This window comes from Lepisosteus platostomus, chromosome 13 (assembly GCF_059453375.1).
Source record: "Lepisosteus platostomus isolate fLepPlt1 chromosome 13, fLepPlt1.hap1, whole genome shotgun sequence".
Classification (NCBI taxonomy): Eukaryota; Metazoa; Chordata; class Actinopteri; order Semionotiformes; family Lepisosteidae; genus Lepisosteus; species Lepisosteus platostomus.
In genome coordinates, this window is record NC_142623.1 from 17,007,303 (window position 1) to 17,026,600 (window position 19,298).

The 19,298-nt window shown below is 43.2% G+C and overlaps 1 protein-coding gene across 18 annotated transcripts in view; it reads right to left on the reverse strand.

The window, feature by feature from the left end:
* nfixb (nuclear factor I/Xb) overlaps nt 1–19,298 on the reverse strand; it is a 199,387-nt gene that overhangs the window by 105,569 nt on the left and 74,520 nt on the right. For 15 of the 18 annotated variants that reach the window (XM_088603586.1, XM_088603575.1, XM_088603582.1 and 12 more), the window contains one exon: nt 5,182–5,713. In XM_088603586.1, the coding sequence (XP_088459712.1) occupies nt 5,182–5,713 (532 nt within the window). Of the gene's footprint in view, nt 1–5,181; nt 5,714–6,247; nt 6,271–6,581; nt 7,229–13,605; nt 13,629–19,298 lie in introns of those variants that run through there. The other 3 variants (XM_088603585.1, XM_088603579.1, XM_088603571.1) reach the window with 3 other exon arrangements.

Below are 19,298 nucleotides of genomic sequence, written 5' to 3' on the forward strand. Positions count from 1 at the left end.
GGATTTAATGTCTTTGCAACAGAAGAGTCTAATTTCGTCTCCTATACAACATAGCCTAGACCACCACTATCCTTAAACAGCGTGAAAAATCATCCCGCAAGCCATTCAATTTGTGTGGGAAGAAAAAAAAAAGCTAGATGATTTTTTTAGAAGGCAAAATGCTTTTTTCGTGGGTTTTTCGACTATCAGAGCAGCAGGCGAACCGGACCCGGACGAAACCCGGGCGGCCCTCTCGCGTTCACGCGCTGCCTTAGCCGCGGCCTGCTGCCTTTCGAGCACAAGCCGTTGAAACTGGGAAAGCTCGTGGTTTTCCCTGCTGGAAAAGAGGAAAGAAAGGACGGGGAAGACGGAGGCAGGGCTGGCAGAGGAGGCCGGGCAGTCTGAAGCGCTGGCACCTTCCGAGCGGGGCGAGGGCTGCGGGTGCCAACAGCTGCCAGCTCACACACTGCGTCCATTTTCTCCTCCCTGCCTCGGCTTTCTTTTTTTTCTCCCCCTTCGCACTGTTTTTCGTGGGTAAGGGGACTTTTTTTTGTAAGCTACATTTCTGATGACGTGAATCTGTCGGACGTCAGGAGTAAAAAAACAAAACAAAACAAAGATGAATGCGAGAAGAAACTCCTTGGCGAGACCGCCGCCTCACCGGCCATTAAAAAAACAACATTTTGTGCGGCCGCAGCAGCCTCGTGCCCTTCACGGTACAGAAGGGCTTTCGAGTGTGCGGTCTCCTTGCGGCGGGGTCCTCCCGGTGCCCCCAGTCACAGCCACAGTGTCCCCCCCACCACAGTTTGTGGCTCTGGTGATGGGGACTTGGCGGTCACACAAACGACTAGAAGATGCCCTGTACTGAGAAGACACTGTCTGAAGAAAGACAATTCGCCTGCCCCCTCCTCCCTCACCAGACCAGCTCCAGTCCCGTTGCTTTTTATCCACTTTCATGAGGCAGTTTCCTAATTGCGAGCCTTGTTCAAGGAGAAACAGATTCACTGAAGCTCGCTTTAATGACTTACTCACTTTTGCTGCTCTGTCCGCGATCGACATAAAAATCTCTCTCCGTACTCGGGGCTGGTTCCTGCGCGGCGCGGGGATGCGCGGAAATCAGAGAACCGACCTGTACGCCTTCATTTATATATTGATTAAGACAGGAAGTCAGAAAGATTTTTTTTACTTAACACGAACCTCAGAGGCCTACCTCTGTAATGTTTTTTTTTCCCATATTTAATGAATTTAAAAAAAAATGTCATTGCAGATTTGTGTAGGTCTAATTTTACAGCCAATCTACATGCTCATGTTCTCCCAGTTCTTATCTGCATTTTCAAAAATACAGCACCTGCACGATATGCAAATACAAAGAACAAGTAAGTCAGGAAGAGACTTTTATATACAAATTCCGATCAAGAGAGGCGAGCGATTTCCAAAATGAAAGAGGAATATTGTCTAAAGGTTAATGACAGAATACGTTTTAAAAACACATTTAAAAACTGAACCCTAGAAATAAACTTTTTTTTTCTGGCTATATTTAGCAAGTGTTTTCTTCCATCCCACACTTTCCACAAATCCTACCAAAACTCCGGACTGAGGTTTTGCACTTGCAGACAGATATGAAGATGGACAGACGGGAAGGCGGACATTCAGGGAAACTTGTGTAAAGCCCCGTCTTTAGATCTCGCCTCTTCATTAAGAAAGGAATCATCTGAATGGCCCCAGGCCCTGCCACTTCACTGGAATAATCTGTTTATCAGTCCCTCTATACAGTTCGTGTTGCAGCACAAAGGACTTCAGTGACGTGTCTGCGATTCGACAAAAGGGTGCTCTCTTCACCCATGGAACCCGTGCCAAAAAAAGAGCCCATTACCGGCACCCCCAAATCTGAATCGGCAGGTGCCTATCTCGGAGAAACACAAAGCGCATCCCCCAGGAGATCGATAAACATTTTTCCCCCAAAAAAGCCTGCAAAACTACTTTTCCCGCGCAGAATGTTCCGAGCTCGGGATATTTCTGCACTGGAATGAAGGGCGTACCCCAACCCCCACCCCACCTCGTAGGTACGAATGTCCAGCAGCCGGCAAAGATGCGGGTGCTCTCCGACATCGAGATTTTGTCAGGTTACACCGAAACCCTTGCCACAGCCATGCCACTATCCGATACCATCCTGATGCGGTCCCTGCCCAGTCGACTAGAGCGCTCTCAAGATGACACCCTCCTTGGCTAAGCTGTCCTGTAGCTAACGCAGCCCACAACACAAAAGGAAGAACCACCAGCCCATTATCCCCACAGACACACACAACTGCTAGCATCCCATAATCATCTGTCCTTGCGGAACAGGTGAGGACAGAAACGATCCACCATGGACAACGATTTTTATTCCAAGCAGGCTGTGAATGCGAAATCCTTTGTCGCGAACGCAATCCTTCATCCTCTGCAGAGATAAAGCCAATAAGTCCTTTTTTATTATTTTTTTATCAAAACCTAATATAAAATCACTTCCTTGTCTTTGTCTATGCACAGGAGCACTTGAGCCGTGATTTCATCAAGCCCAGAGACACACAATTATTCTCTCCAAATCATCTTTTTTTTTAAATAAAATGTTTCCAGGACTTCGACCGTCTCATTTAGTTTAGGTTTATTTTGTTTATGAATGACTGGAATTAGCAGAGAGACAGTGCCTCCAGAAAGAGAAATGTGTCTCTCCTGTCCCATTCTCCTCCTACTGCTCCACAAAATGTTTACAAAAATACAAAAAAGTGCTTCTATTTGCTAAAATAACAAAAAGCCAGTTATTCAGATGTTTACCAGGATAAAGAACAGAAACATTCCAAAACTGGCATTGCAAGACTGCTTAATACCATATTTACATTTTCTCTAAAATCTGACATATTTAATACTTTGTTTGCAAAGAATATGTTGAGAGGATAGAAGAATATGCTCATCTAAATGGGACTGATCCATTACAGCTATGATTTAGCAGACTGTCAAAATACTGACTGGGAATAAAATATTTCTGCAAATACAGCCTATTACTGAAGTGAATATTATTTAAGTCAATATTAATTTTCTAGACTTGTAAATTGCTCAGTGCTGAAAACTCCTACATTGTTTATTTTTCTAAATAAACCCTGTTGTCTAATCTTTGGGGGTTTGCATCAGATTTACGTTTAGACTGGAGATTTTAGCTCTCCAGTTGAATGCATGTCAGCGCCCACTGCAAGGAACCGAGATGCATTCGTGCCGTTTTGTTTATGTGCTCAACGAGATTATCGTTTGCCAGAACTCGAGACGCAGCACTTGGCAAGCTCTCGGTCGGACAGCGAACACGGTTCCCTCACAGACCTCCAGCCATCTCAGCCCGAGAGAGCGCCTCCGGACACAACACCCGCCCGGAGCACAACAGAGCAGAACCGGCTGCTCTCACGGGGGTCGGGAGAGACCAGCCCTGGACACACGCCGCTACCACAACCCATTGTCTTCACGGGACCACTGTGTGCCGTGCGGCGGTTTCTGTGTCTGTGTGTGTGTGTTTAGCCCTCGTTGCCTTTGCAAAAAGGGACCCTTTGCCAGGAACACTCTTGAAGACTTTGAGCGCACACCACTGCTCGCTCACTGGTGGAGACGGCCTTTCTGTTCCCCTGTTGGCAAGCTACCTTTCCCTTTGCAGGAAATCAGGGTTTTCTGAGTTGTAGGATCTGTTTACCTACAAGGAATCGGGTCTTTCTCCCAGCCTAATGGGGGAGAAAGCAGAGGGATTATGGGAGGGCAAGCCTTTTTCAATCCACAGGGAAGAAAGCGTTCAGTTCACTGCCTTGGAAATACAGAGCAAATTGATGAGAAATGATCAGAACTAAAAAAAAACACAAGCATGAAAAGTGAGGGGCTCAGCTCTGCACCATATGAACACCTCGACTCTGCCACAGCCCGTGTGAGCCAGCAGAGGAAAACGACACCAGGGGCAACCAAACTAACCAGACTGCCAGTACCTCACACCACTTCACGTACTGGACAGTGCTGGACTGACCACTGGTCTCTGAGTGCCCAGACAAACTGCTCTTCACAGAAATGAGCAACGTTTAATGCCCGTCGCTGGTCTTTAATGTGTCTGAAAACTGCCTTATACACCAGCACTGATAAAAAAGATACTGTATCATCAGAAGTAATAATACTTCCTACACCTGTCCTGAATTCAAATCTATAAACTCTAATTATATTTAATTCAGTGACATACTATGGCAGCTAAGATGTCAATTCAATTTTTAACTCGTCACTCTGCCGTACCAGTCAGTTACTGTGACACAAAACAGTTAAATTATCATCATTATCTGAATTCCTGCTGATGAGTACAGTGAGAACAGTGCAATGTTATTCATGCAACAGTCAATACAAACAGAAAAGGTCAATCTAAATTTGAAGAAGGAGTTTTTATTCCAACCCAGAATCAGCTTGGAAACCTGACTCTATTGCTGGACTAATCTCAAAACAAAAAACAACACAAATTACACTGGCAGTAAGAAGATTAAAAATAAACAAATTTCAAAGGTCTGAACTGTGGGTTAGATAAAAAACTGAATGCAGAAAGTAGTCAAAAGCAACAATGCCTTATTTTGTGCTCTTAACATTTATTTTTTGTGCATACGGGAAATCCTCTAAATTATAATGCAACATAAATGCACCAGTTTAAAAACTGGAATTTGCCACAAAAATGTGCCACATCCCCCCCCCCCACGCAAAATGCCGATCGTTTAAAAATATTTTTTCAGGGGCAGATGAAACCTAATTAAAAACCCTGCCTGATCACTCTGAGCCCGGCTGCGTGTACCAGGGAAGCACTTCCTTTCCCTCAATTACTCATGCGAGAGCCGCGGCTCTCACTCCGGCACAAACCAGCACCGTGGAGCTCCACTTTGCGCAATCCGTTCACAGCCGCTCCAGAACAATAAACTGGAGCAGAAAAAAAATAAAACAAGAGGCTATTAACGCGTGGGCTGGAAATGGGATTTGTAAATAAATTCAGCGCTCCAGATCGTATCAGAACTTCGGAAGAAGGGGGAGATCACGATCGACAGCATTAAACCACCTGGGGCAATGCTTCTTGGGCGCGCTCTGTTGCAAGCTGGTGTTCAAGTGGCACTGACTGGCAGTGGACCGGTCAGACTGGTGATTGAGTGTGTGTGTGTGCGTGCGCGCACTGACCTGGCGTGTGGACGAAGTAGGCTAGGTAGAGGTCCAGCTCCTTGACGCTGACTCCGATGTGGTGCGGCTGGACGCAGAGGCCAGGGTTGGAGCACTGCGGGGACTTGACCAGCCGCTCGCCGTCGGTGCTCTCCAGGGGGCTGCCCTTGAACAGGATGACCATCACCAGGTCCAGGCGCCACACCTTGTCGGCCTGGCGCAGGCAGTCGATGCGCCGGATCTTGCCCTTCTGGTCGGGGTTGGACAGCACGCAGCAGGGGGGCTTCTTGCCGGTGATGGTCAAGACAAAATCCTCGCGGAACTCGGGGCGGATGTCCTTGCGCAGCTTGGCCAGCAGCCTGGACGCCCACTTCTGCTTGATCTCGGGCTTCTCGCCCAGCAGCTCGTCCTTCACCGCGCGCTCCTCGTCTTTCGACATGCGCTTCTCGTGCTTCTTGAAGTACTTGCGCTTGCGGGCCTGCAGGTTGAACCAGGTGTAGGAGAAGGCACGCACATGGGGAAGCAAGGCTTCGATGAAGGGATGGAATTCATCCTGCGGGGGGAGAGAGGTACACAAGCAGACAGACGGACGGAGAGGGAGAAAGAGGTGGGGGGGGTGGGGGGGGTGAAAGACAAAAAACGAAAACAGGGTTAAGGCCGGGAGACGGAAAACAAACCTTGCAAAATCAGCGCCGATTTTACGCCGGAGCCAGAAGAACATCACGATCTATTTATGTAGTTAATTATTTCTGCATCTATGCAGATGTAAGGACACGCAGATCCGTGCCGATGTTATATTACATGAACACGGAGATAAAACCAGAGAACCTCTTTATACAACGGTATCAGAAAACAAATCTCATTACCCAAACTAGCATGTCCGTCCACCCTCAACACGCCGAATCCAAATTCTAAATATACAGAGTGCTGGGAAAGTTGACGGCAAGACATCATCGGATTTTTCAACCAATTTAAAACCACCTCTTTAGCGCGGAAACTGATTCACATTAAATGAGACAAATGGAGAAGGCAAAAAGAAAAAAGCTTTTCATTCTTCGTTAAAAATAAATGAGAAGATCGACCGTACCAAAACATTTCTGAGTCCATACAACACCAGACCCTTGCTTACCGCAGAACACAGCACCTGGCTACACTGCGATCTGTATACATGCCTACATCGCATTACACTGCCGCCGTGCCAAAATATTTTACCAGACGATTCCTTCGGCATCAACGAACCCGCAGCAGAAGAAGGGTTAATTTTTTATAAAAAATCCTACTCTATTTTTCTCCTTGCTCTTTTTGTCAGCAACTTTAGCCTCTTAGATGCTCTCTGCTTCCTTCAATAGGCAGGCTTTTAAAAAAAAATGAAAAAGGACAAAAAATACAGAAGGACGAGATACAGACAGACTGGTAGTTACCATTTTGCACTTTCATCATAAATTCGGCACGTCGGTAGTAAAAAAAAAAATCCCGCACCCGTTCTGTTTTCCACTAACAACTACCGCTGGTTTTATTGGGAAAACCAGGGAACAGAAAAATGGGAAAAAAAATGAGAGAGAGTGAAAGGGCAGGAAAAAAGCCCGACTCGTCCACGGCAAAAAAAAAAAAAGAGAGAGAAAGACTTGGGGTGAGGTGGGGGGGGCGAGTTTCGTAGCACCGGCAGCAGTACTGGTGGCGAACGCGGGAAAAAACAGAAATTACCCACAAAAAAAAAAGGCGTGCAGCTCGTGCACGAAAATTAAAAAAAAAAAAACAGAAAAAGAAAGAAAAGAAAGAAAAAAGCACTTCTTTTCGCTTCCAAAATAAAAATAGCAAAAGTCCTTGGCAGAACAGCAAGTGATATTTGCTCAGATCTCGCGGCCTGCCTAAGAAACAGAGGAGGGGGGTGCAGATCTCAGATTGTGCAAAAAGGAGAGAAGCGAATAAATGTTGGAAAAGCGTGCGAGACCGCTGGCAAACCCGACTGCCTCTTCTTTTTCCCCCTTTTCTCTCCAACTCTCTCTATCTCTCGCTCTCTCTCCCTCTCTCTCCCTCTTTCCTTCCACGTTCTTTCCCTAACCATTGCCTGTGCCTTTGCCAACATGTGTAGGACCCACCTATTTGGCAAAGAGACGCCTCCTGCCCAGCCAATACGCTGGCTTCACGCACTGAAAAGGGAGGTGGGGGCGGTTGGGGGTGGAGAAAGAGAGAGAGAGCCCGAGAGAAAGAGAGAGAGATAGATACTCTGCTGTTCAGTCAGACCGCATGCAATTTGCCAAATCGACAAGTTCATATCTAATAAGTAAGCAAAGTCCAGAGGATATGAATTTTTCATACACATCACTCCCTCCCCACTGCTCCCTCCACCTCATCAAGCCAGCACACACACCCATTGCCCCCCCCCTCCTCTCACCATCCCCCCCCCACACACACACACATTTTCACTCGCATTATGGTATGTTGGCAGAGAGTGCCACGAGAAAAACAACCCCAAAATCCCACTAGACCCTGAAACTAACAGCTGCTCCCCTATTTAGATCAAGAACAAAAGAGGCAAACTGCTCAAAAAATACACGGTTGCCTATTTTAAATATATGTTCCTGCCCACCCCCACCCTAACTTGACCGGACCCCAAACCAGTCCCACCCCCACTCCGGCTTCAGAAAACCCGGCCGGAACACGAATGGATGAGTGTGAGGAGGAAAAACGGCGGCTACAGAGCCTAGCGCCGCGCTGGCAAAGACCCCCCCCCCCGCCTGCGTGGCTAAGCGGATCCCACCTTGTGAATTACCACTAGAGAGGCTCCCAGACAGAACAGACCTCTACGTTGCTTTGTGCCCTGCACTGATCGACCGATCGATCACTCAGTCAGTCCGCCCATCGATCGATCAACGGATCGCTCTGTTGAGTGATCGGCTGGCTTGGTGGCAACCGATTCGGTGTGAGCCTGCTGCGTTCTTCCCACGCCGAGCAGGGATCTTGGCGAGGGTCTTCTTGCGCTCCCCGAGACTGCGGCCGTGCCTGACAGGGCCCCGAGTTAGCAGCCCCCTCCCGATGTCTAGTAAGGCGCCACTCTTTAGGACCACTGTCTCCCCCCGCCACCACCACCCTGTGGGCCGACTCAATAAAAACAGCGACGGGCGCCCGCCCTGCCCGCGCTGCCTTAGTGGTAACGGGGCTCGTGTGAGCCTCCCACGCCCGGCAGCTGCACGGACTGTCCAGGTCACCTGGCGCAACTCTGCCCCAACACCTCCAGCCAGCGCCAGTGTCAGCTGGGCTGCTGACGGCAACCCCCCTCTCAAGGTGCTGAACACCCTATTTCCTCACCATGCAGGCCACGCAGGTCACAAACACCTCGCGCACAAATCCACATCCTGCTGCTCAGAACGTGAGCTCATGCACGCCATTTCAGCTCAAGCCTCGCTTCTTTGTATTTTTGTTCAGGAAAAAAAAGACGCTAGAAAAAATTTAAAAGCCAAAGGTGTTTTTGAATTTGCAGCCGCCAACATAGCGTGGCCATCACAGAACGGGAAAATAACCTCACGGTTGATTTTTTTTCATCTTTTATTTTAGTAAGGAGAACAAATGTTTTAGAATTTTATCATTTCACAGAAAAAAAAAACTGTAGAAATCATTTGCCTAATCCCCATGGAAATGGGAAATTTCAACAGCAATTTGCAGACAACGGGGGAAAAAAATTAACGTGCAGATTAAAACATTTTTTTTCGATTCCTAGATGTCTTCTTTCTGAAACTGCATGTGTTCAATATTCCCAATTTTTTGCCTTTTACTTAAGGCCATTCTTTCTTCTCCAGATCAGGCACATGTCGGAAAAACAAATCCAAAATAAATACGACAATACAAAAAACACTTACAGTTTACAGAACTCGCAAAACAAAGAAAAGAAATGAAATGGGCAAAAGGGGATGGCGCAGTTTGCACAGGCAGGGCCATGTGCTAACGCAGACAAGGGAGCGCGCTCTTCCCCGCTAAAGAAATAGGGACAAGACGTATCCGTGACCAGGGATCTCGAATCCCCCGCTGGAAACCTGGTATGGAGGCTTCGCGCTCGGATGGCATGAGATTATTGCGATTTGGGTCCCAAAAGCACTACCAGAGATTGCAAAAACCAAATCGGTCTTTTTATCGCAAATACCATAGAATGTACATTTTGCACAACTAGAATGAAGGGACGAAGCTGAAAATCTTTACCTGGAGAGGATTAATATTAAAGAAAAAATAAAACCCATTTAGAAACTGTATTTTTGGATTTGATTTTTTGGAAAACAAAACTGCAGTCTCAGAGAATGTCACTGTCTGTAAGGTTTAAAATAAATATATAGAACATAGCAGGATGGTTTAATTTTCATTATCAGCTCCTTTACAAATCTGCCTTTGTATCCGAATCCCGAGCGTCCTGGTCCTGTGTGGAATATTATTCCGAGAGGAATGGTGAATTTTACAGGGCAGGTTACTTACACTTTACTGTGCTGTGCTTCCCCGGCCACCAAGTCATTTACTCAGGGAAAGCCCGTTCGTACCACTAGCTGTGTAGACCTGTACCGGAATGGAATTAATCCTACATTCCGAAACATTCCTACAATAATACACGTTTGTTTGAACTGCACATCTTGCATCTTTTTCCATTTTCCGTGCACATTCCGACATTCTCAAATATATACAACAGACACTGGATATTTTCCATCATTTTCTGCCCCCCGAAAAATCAGCATTTTTTTCAACAACTTCCTTACATAATGTGGCTAATATACATTACAGCATATGAGCAGGAACCTATTAAATACGCACATCAAAAAAAAATAATGAAAAAGAAAATAAAATTACACATCTGTTTCCATTTACTTTTTGCAAAAAAGCAGAACTTATTATTTTAGTAGACCTTACAGAGGCCTTTCCACACCCTGCACTCAGGCTTATTAGACTGATTATACTTACAGCACAAAACTAAATGGTTTTATTTAATTTTTTCACATTTCAATTTTTTTTTTTTACTTTTGCTGGAAAGAAGAGCTCTGCCGTTCACACTCAACATGTTCTGCTGCTCTGTAAAAAAAACCCAGCAAGGACGAGACGCAGTGCGTGTAATTTTGCTGAAGATGTTCCACGCCAGTTACAGTATTCCATTTGTTTTCATCTTATCTGTGCAGACCACTCTCCCTCGTCTAAACTGTGACCTTTGTGTAGGGCCAATATTCAGAGGGAGCTCAGCTTCCTTGCTTTCGCTTTTAAAAAACCGTCCCTCCAAAACTCTGACTCGCACAGCCGCCCGCTTACTGCTATTGTTTATGACACAACTGCCAAAAAAGAAGAAAACATTTCAACAGGCTGCCTGGTCTTGGGTTTACACTCAGGGCCACAAACTACACACTTAGCTGCGGCGTTTTGGTACACACACACACAAATCGCTCTTCTTACTCCTCGGAGCCTCACAGAGAAATGTGTCCTGCAACGCTTAGTTTACAGAACTGAAGTCCTGCACCGAGCCTCTTCACTCCCCCTTAATAAAAAAGGGTATCTCAACAATTAAAAATGCAATTGCAATAAAGAGTGATTTATACTATCTTTTTGATGGTCGCTATTTTATAATTTCTCAGTTTAAGTGAGAGCAAAACAAAATAGTGACTAAACAATAGGAGGCAGGAACAGACCCACAGAGAAGCCAAACAGTCCACATTTAGTTAAAACTCTAGGTCATTTTTCCCCAAAGTTTTTTGTAGACAAATCTAGGGCTTTATAAAGCCTTTAAATGCTTAAAATAACTTCCTGTCTCCAAGCTCAAAATTTGTTGTATCAATAAATCTAGTAGTCTTATTTAATTCAAGCTCCTGGAGAGCTTGGTAAGACACTTTTTAGGCTAGTGGCTAAATAAAAGTACACAGAACATGAACGGCTTTTGATTAAATCCTTGTCCTTAAGCCCAACAGATAAGCACAGGTACAATAATCTCAAAACGTGGAGATCAAGCATTTTCTAATAATCCGTTTTTAATTTTCTAAGAACGGGACAATTATTTGTGCATGTATACACTGTTCAGAAAATAATCTTCTCACTCACATTTGAGCTTGTAAGCATCAGAAGGCTTAAAACACGGTGTTGAAATACCATTTATATAGAGTACAAAGCTCTACAGTAGCAGTAAAGTTTTCAGCAATTGAGATTTATCACAGCAATTAAATTAAAAGAAGAAAAAATAATAACGATCAGTTCAAGGACTGTGAAAGTGCCAGTTCCACACGTCGAGGAGAAGCTGTCCTTTGCTTTCGGTGTTACTGTAGTTATGCAACGGCCACTGTCCACAGGCTCATTGTTCTGCAGAGCTTGTTCTTGTCATACAAAACAGCCTAGTAACCCTAACCTCCCAGCCCCAATTCTGATCCAGACCGCAGCAGAAATACAGCCCAACTGTCTGCAAAAAATGTGTTTCCTTTTCATCCATTAAAGCCCGTCCAGATTCAAAATCCACAGGCTGACGGTCAACACAAAGCATTGCTCCAATTTTTCCATATTCCAAAGTCAATTTAAAAACCAAATAAATGTTCCAAAAACACTCCTTCTAAAAAATACTGAATTTCTGATATTATGGTAATAATTATATTGCTTAAACCAAAATATACATTCTAAAATATGATTTACTTAGAACATTAAATTACAGAGCAGTGTCATTTTAATCAAGGCAGAGCTAAAGTGGAAATGTGCCATTTTTTACCATTACAAATCACTAGTCAATAATAATGTGCACAGTGCAAAACGGCTTTAGAATTAAAATGCTGTCACTAATTCTACTCTCAGCTGTATGGAAACAAATTTAAGGTTTTAAAAATAAACAAAACATGCACCATTTACTCATGTTTGTTTGGCTTTTTTGTTTTTACTGCTACTTTCAACTCAACTACAACAACCAAATCGCTCGTCAAAAAGACAACAGTAGCTGGATTATCTTTTAGACCACAAAGTATGAAATCTTAAATTCTGCCAAGACAATTACAACCTGCCACTACTGAAGGTCTTAGGAGCACCACTCCATACGTTTATCGAGACAAATGCTATTCCCAGGGAGTGCCCAGAGAGAGAACTCTACTGACTGCATGGATTATTTAAAAAATAATAATTTTAAAAAATATTTCCATTTATTCAAAATAAGAACACACACACACAACAGACCTGGCTGTGAACACCTGCAGGAAAACTAACTGCTGCCAGGAGGTAGAGTAATTTAAAAAATAAAAATAAAAACGGCATCTCCTATTTTCATTTGGGATCATCCTGAGCAATTTCAATAACCCATTCCATCAATAAATATGATGCTTTCAAAATAAAATAAAACAACGTTTCAAATGTTCATAGACTCCAAGACTTTAGAATAGAAGGCTATTTCTTTGTGCTTGCTTGCCCCCATTTTATTTTTTTGGTATTTATAAATACCAAAATACGCAGTAACAGGCTGCTACCGAGAGCCTATTAACGAGGGTGAAATATTCTTTTTCCCGCCTCATGGCGTTACTGCTCTGGGTTCGAGCGAACACTCAGGAACTCCTAAACAAGTGGCTTAATTAAAGATAGCCTCCCACTCTGGACAATAACCTTTGATATTTCTAGACAATCTGATGGATTACATTTTCAGCAGAAAATGACCATCGTTTCATTATAATTTTATACATTAGATATGAACGTATAATATCGAATACATGTGGTCAAAAGTAGAAGTTTAATGGCTGAAGAATTTTCACTCCATTCATGGAAATATTTTTTTACACAAACCGGGGAATTTGACTCCTTTTCAACTCCTCTGTGCTTCCTGTGTTTTATTTAAAAATGCATTATAGCATCGCTGTATTTTTCTACATTTAATTCTGCTTACAAGAGAGTTAATGCTTTTTTCTCCTCCGTTCTCTTTCCAAGTTATCGAGTCTGAAACAGGTCGGATTACTTAAAAGACTTACCCTTCACAAAAGCCTTTTAAAACGGTTATGCACCAAATCTAAATACGTCTAAATATCACGGTTAGATTTTGTTAAGTCTATTTTTATTTACTCTAACATTTAAGACACGAATTTAATTACTCCGGTTATTTTATTTAACCCTAATTCGGATTTGGCACGGCTTTTCGCCTTAAGATGGTACAGGCCAGAGACGAAAAAGGAACGTTTTTGGTGTCAGTCTAAAGTGCTTTACTGCGTTAAAAAAAAGTTTTAAATATATACTGCTGGATACTTCGCTGCTGTATTAGTGATTACACAAAAAGAGCCGTGTTTTACCCTCGGAGTAATCTGGTTCTCTGCTCGGCTACAAACAGGCCCGTCTCACAGAACACTAACGCTCCCTGCACTGTCGGCAATCTGTTTGCTTGTAGGAAATAAACTTTATTGCTCCGTTCCAAAGTTTATTAAGAAATATAAAGTGTTAAATCTCACCATTTAGCGCTGTGTTGCATTTTAGACTTACCTTCAGTTTAAAATCAAACAATACCAGAGGGCACTCTGTCTTTATTTTGAAAGAGGAAAAAAAAACAGCACCACTCAAATCTGCCAAGAATCTCGACTCTTCCCCGCACTTGTTAAATGAAGCAGGCTTCTTAAAGATACAAACTAGAATTTTCTCCAATACAATTTTTTTTAAAAAAGCCCAAATATATTTCAATGGCGGTCTTTAACGTGTCAGAATTTTTTATCTTTCATTTTGTTGTATAAATAAAAACATCTATTTACGAGTCCTCCTTATTTCCCGATTCTAATCGCGTCCAAATTAAAAAGCATGAGGGAAACAAAGCCAACTCTTGCTTAACTCTTTAAGAAACTTAAAGCACCAAGTGCAGGAATCATGCAACCAACTTTGTGACCAATATCAGGGGAAATACCCCCGTTTTATTTCTTCTAGACAGAAAAAAAATATATATTTTTAAACAATTAAGCCACTGTCAGCACAGTAACTTTACGAGTATTTTTTACGAATAATTTTAATATTCACTCGAGCATTTTTTATTCCGAATTCTTTTCCTAAGCTACTAAAATCTATAAAACTCCATATGTATCGATTTAGGTAGATTCTACTTCAGATTTAGCGGGTTTGTTTTTTATTTCAATTATATCTATTCCTAATGCCTAAATTATTATTTTTTATTTCCACAAACGTAGGAGTTAACGTGCATGCATGCAAGAAAAAAGAGGGTTTTCCTTTTCAGGCAATGATTCAATTTATTGATTATGACACAAAGACCCAGGCGGTCCGACTGACCGCAAACCAAGGAGCCGTAGAAGTGTGATCAGGCTACCTCCTCCAGACTCCAAACAGCCCTTCCAAACCTTAGACACAGCTTGAACAGTGAACGCTACCAAACGGACACGATAACAAATGACACTACTTTGAAACTTTTTTCAAACCAAAAAAAAACCTCACGCAGCTTTTTGTCTTATAAAGTGTTATAAAGTCATTTGTCTGCGTTTTCAGCGCAGGGTATGCTATTAATTAATTCAACTGCATCTGGCAAAACCCAGGACATTGTTACTAGTATTTCTGTAAACTACAGAAGAATAGACTGCTGAAATAAACACATTTCTCCTGATCGTGTAAACCTCTTAAAACGCATGAAAAACTCCAGCTTATATGAAGTAAAATACGTATTCAGCATTTCTAGGTTCCTTATCGTATCGTTGTGTTTTATTTTATGGGTAATTTGACGATGCCCGGTGTTAAGGTCTGTAGAAAGATTATAACGACTCCTTAAACCTTAAAATATCTTCACTTGGAACAGCTGACCCGCAAGAACGTCTGCGATCCCAGTAGAAGTTAATATGAGTACAATGGTTTAACAACAACCACCGCTTCGCTGCCTCTAAGGCGCAGTTTCCCCGCAACGTCAGCACGCATACACCTGACAGGTATAGGTACTTAAGAGACTACGGCTTACCGTTTAACGCGCTATTAAAACCACACGCCAAATCGTTTTATGTTGCGACTGTACATGTTAGAGATCTACTGGGTGCAAACTGAAGATCATTTAGCAAAAGAAAAATGAGGTTTGGTGTTGCGTGAAAATTAACAAGCCTCCAAAACATTACCTTTGTCCCCCTTTGTACTTAAACACAAACTTTCTAATTTAGGAGCGTTTTTTTTATAAAAACGGGAATAGAGACGTACTTCAGTCTTTAGTTTACCACATGCGATTTTTTTCTTCAAATAGTCTTACTGCCAGACATCGTAATGCTTTCCGTGTTGTCAACGTACAAGGCAGTAAAAGGAAAATACTTCTATTCTGATTTTGATTGCACGTCGTATAAAATTTGCATTTCATTGGCATTTTTCTCTTCACAAAAAATGCTATACCTTCTGAAATAACGGATGTTTTTTTTTAATACTCCTTAATCTTAACCGGTTTTGCAAACAACTCATATTTCAAATAGCATTTTTGTTGTACACCAAGAAACGCACTCAAGGAGGAAAACGTGTAACGAGGAAGTACTGTGAACTGGTTTATTCGGTTAGGGCTAACGTCACATCAAATCAGATTGCGAAGAATCATACCGCCTATCGTTACAATGATGAGCAAATTAAATGTATATGCATGTAAATTAAATCTGCCGCAGAGGTCCAGTTAACCCAGATTGCCGAATGATGAAAAACAGGCTATATTCTGTGCAGAGACGACGGTAGCTGTTGGAAATTAGCATGCAGTAGTCTAGGATTTATAATCCGGTAGCCGGCTCGTAACAGGTTCATGTCTGAGTGCATTATTGGGGATTGTGCGCGCGGGACTCTGAAAATAAAACGGCTTTTTGCAACGAAGGGCTGTGACGTCATAACTCACTGGGTCTTTCGACCACTGACCGGAATCTCTTTGATTTAGCGCAACACGAAGACAGAGTTTTTGATTACTAAATGACACCCGTTACTGTCGAATTACTTAATTCCCGCATTTTTAAGTTTTACAAATAGCTATACTGCAGAGTAAATCTTCTAGAATTATTGAGGATCCTATGATTAACTTTTTTTTGTTTGTTTTGTGGGTTTCAGCAGAAATATTCAGGATGCACAGGAAACGTTCCTGTAAAAGAAGCGGGCTTTTATTTTGCTCGACGCGCTGTGACGTGTAAATCGGACATCGCGCACGACTTTCTGCCAGGCACATAAGCAAATGGAGTGCCACTCTCAAAGGCAAAACGCGCAGACGGAACGCAGTCCTTTCAAGAGAATGTGGGTTCTGCCTCGTTGACAAAACGATGATTAAACATTCTGTTACTAAATCACATGTCTAAGAATGTACAGTTTATCGACATCGGTCTCACTCCAGTCGGAGTTCTGGCAAGCAGACTAGGTCGTTTTTAACAACAGGCTTTAAGAACAGTGTATACTAAACACAAAGCCAGTTAAGAGACGGGTGGGTCGAGATGCTCCGTCAGTGCTTTGCTCAATGCAAAGGGGACAGGGCCACGACAGTGACAGTGCTGACCACGTCGCAGCTTCTACTGGCCTGAGACCAGCTAATCCGGGCATCCTGGTCTGTCTGCTTTACCACCTCCACTGACCACACTCCCACCCTGCAGAACTAAACACATCACTTTATAGGAAATAAAGGGCGAACGTGAACATGTCCCACTACTGATATTTTTTTTTTCAATGAAGCTGATTCAAATTAATTTAGAGAAGGGTAAATAAATGAATGCGTGATTTAAAAGATTTGACCAATAAGAGAATGTATGGCTCAGTACTGGACCAGGCAATGGGTTTAAAAAACATTGTTAAAGAACATACCACATTAACACAAAACTGCACAACACGCTCACGCAAATACCAACAGCTTTCTTATAGTTGCAGATTTTAAAAGATCATTTAGATTGTACCTTTGCAGTTCACTAGGCACAAAAAGAATGTAAAAATAGCAATCCTCCACAGAAATAAATTGTTTAATGTTTACCATGTGCTAATAAGTGTTCTAATATGGCCAGGAATTGTTTTCCAGCATTTCCGTTGCACATTTCTTTCATGCACTTTTAATCTTTCATTGAGCAATACCATACAATTCCAAAGTGAAAAGCACTATACAATGCAGAATGGTAAATGCAGGCAGTTCCTCTTGGGTGCTAAAGGAGCCTGCCCCACTGCAGCATTTTCACAGTGCCACCTGCACTTGCAAGACAGCCTGTGCCTCTTGTATGAACCCGGGCTGTGAGGTCATGGTTCTGCAGGGTAGAATGTGAGGATGGCAAAGGGGAAGACAGTGCTGCCATCCCATCGTCTTCGTCACTGCCGTTCGCAGGCAAGGAGGAATGTGCTCCCAGCGCTTGCGGACATGCGGACAGGCTCCCCGGGCTAACTTTTGTAAAGGTTATCTTTGGAATCTGCTCTGCAGCTCGGCGCTTTACGAGGGAGTCCTTGCTGTCATCTATGTCAGGAGTACAAGAGCAACTAAAACCTGTATGATCGGAATCACAAATGACCAGTGCGCTCCGTGAGAAGGGCACATTCCAGTCCGGCCTCTCCGGGAGTTCATTCTCAAGATTAAGCTGGAGATTCTGGCAAGTTCGCGACTGCATCTGCCCTGCTTTTACAAGACCATATGAGCAAAAAGTCATAAAGCTCAAAACGGAGAAGGCTGAGCAGCCGGGAAGGGGTGTTTTTTTTCTCTCTACTTTTCGGCGCGGAATTAACCGCAGCTTGTTCCTTTGCAGCCAACGCTGGCTGACACAGCTCCCCACTCAAACCTCTGAAGATAAAAATGTTGGCTATGGCTCTCTAAAAGAGCAGTGGTAGGCCTTGCCAGCTACTGTAGATGACCATCACCACAGACTCAATCCACATCAGTGCCGAGGTACTCTGAATACCTATTGCAATGCTTCAGATAAGCATTCTGAATGCTGAAAATATAATCACATAATCCTCATCTCCACCCAATATAAAAGAGTGTGCTGGTAAAAACTGGCTATGGCTAGACCAGATATCCACGATGGAACTCCCCCCCTCCCCACCCTCCCAATTTCAGTTTGATTGGTTTTACAATCGATTATACAAAAATCAGTAATATCCCTTTTCTTTTCACCAGCTCAAGCTTGTGTTGCTGCCACCGTGCAGCCATGAGGACATATGGACTGGTAAGTGACAAGTGTGTGCCACTCTCTTTGTTCAGCTACACCCAGTGGAAATCAGGAATGCTGGAACTCTAGCTGCTTTTATCTTTTTTTTCCAATGTGCTTGTTTTGTAATTGGAGAGCGCCACACTGAAAGGTAATATCGTCCTGTTTTCAATTCCTTAGCGTACTGTGCTCTGCGAAGTCATGAAGGGTACTGTAATGAACATAAGTCTAAAATTCTAAAAGTACCCAGTAACGGGGGGAGGTGGAGCCCAGCTCTGGCGATCTCTTCCTGCCTTACTGTCGGCTGGTGCTGTGGTATAGTCCTGTGGAACAAACTTCAGACTGTTCTCCCTGGATATGTGCGTGTTGATGGAGCTGGGTGGGGTGGGGGGGTGGAATGGTTGTTTCAGCTGTGGCTCAAACCGCTGATCTCTGGAGCACAACCATTCAGCTCAGGCACTGAGGTGGCAGGTTGGTGGTGGCAGGCTCTGAATTTTTAAACAAACTGGGCTCTGGTGTCAGGGTTGTTATTGTTCTCTGTATCACTATATGAAGACAGGAAAAGCCCAAGTAGTAGCCTTGATGAGTAAATTTAAATTAAGGTTCAGCTCCATTGCTGATTATACTTAACATATATTAGAACTATTTAAAGTCTTTTTTTTAATTTGAAACGACTTTGCTAAAAAAAATAATACATTCTCCATGCATAATGTCTCATCTAATCGCATTTACAAAACCTGAGAGAAATCCTCCTAGGCACACAAAAGCCGAAATGGAGCTGCACTAGCAGTGACTGAAAAAAAAAAGACTGGCCCATCAATATTTTACCTTACTCTTTCATTAATCAATGATTTGCAGTAACACGACCATTCTGATGTCTACTTTTTCATCACGAGAAACGTATGGATTTTTCTCTATTTTTTATCATTTGACTGCAATGCTGGATGTTCTGAACTTCTGCTGGGTGGCAGCTCAACACAGCTGGGCTACACTCCCTCCATAAAGCACGAGGAGAGAAAAGCCTAGCTCATTTGTATGTCACCAAAACTCTGTAATGAGCTATTCAATGCA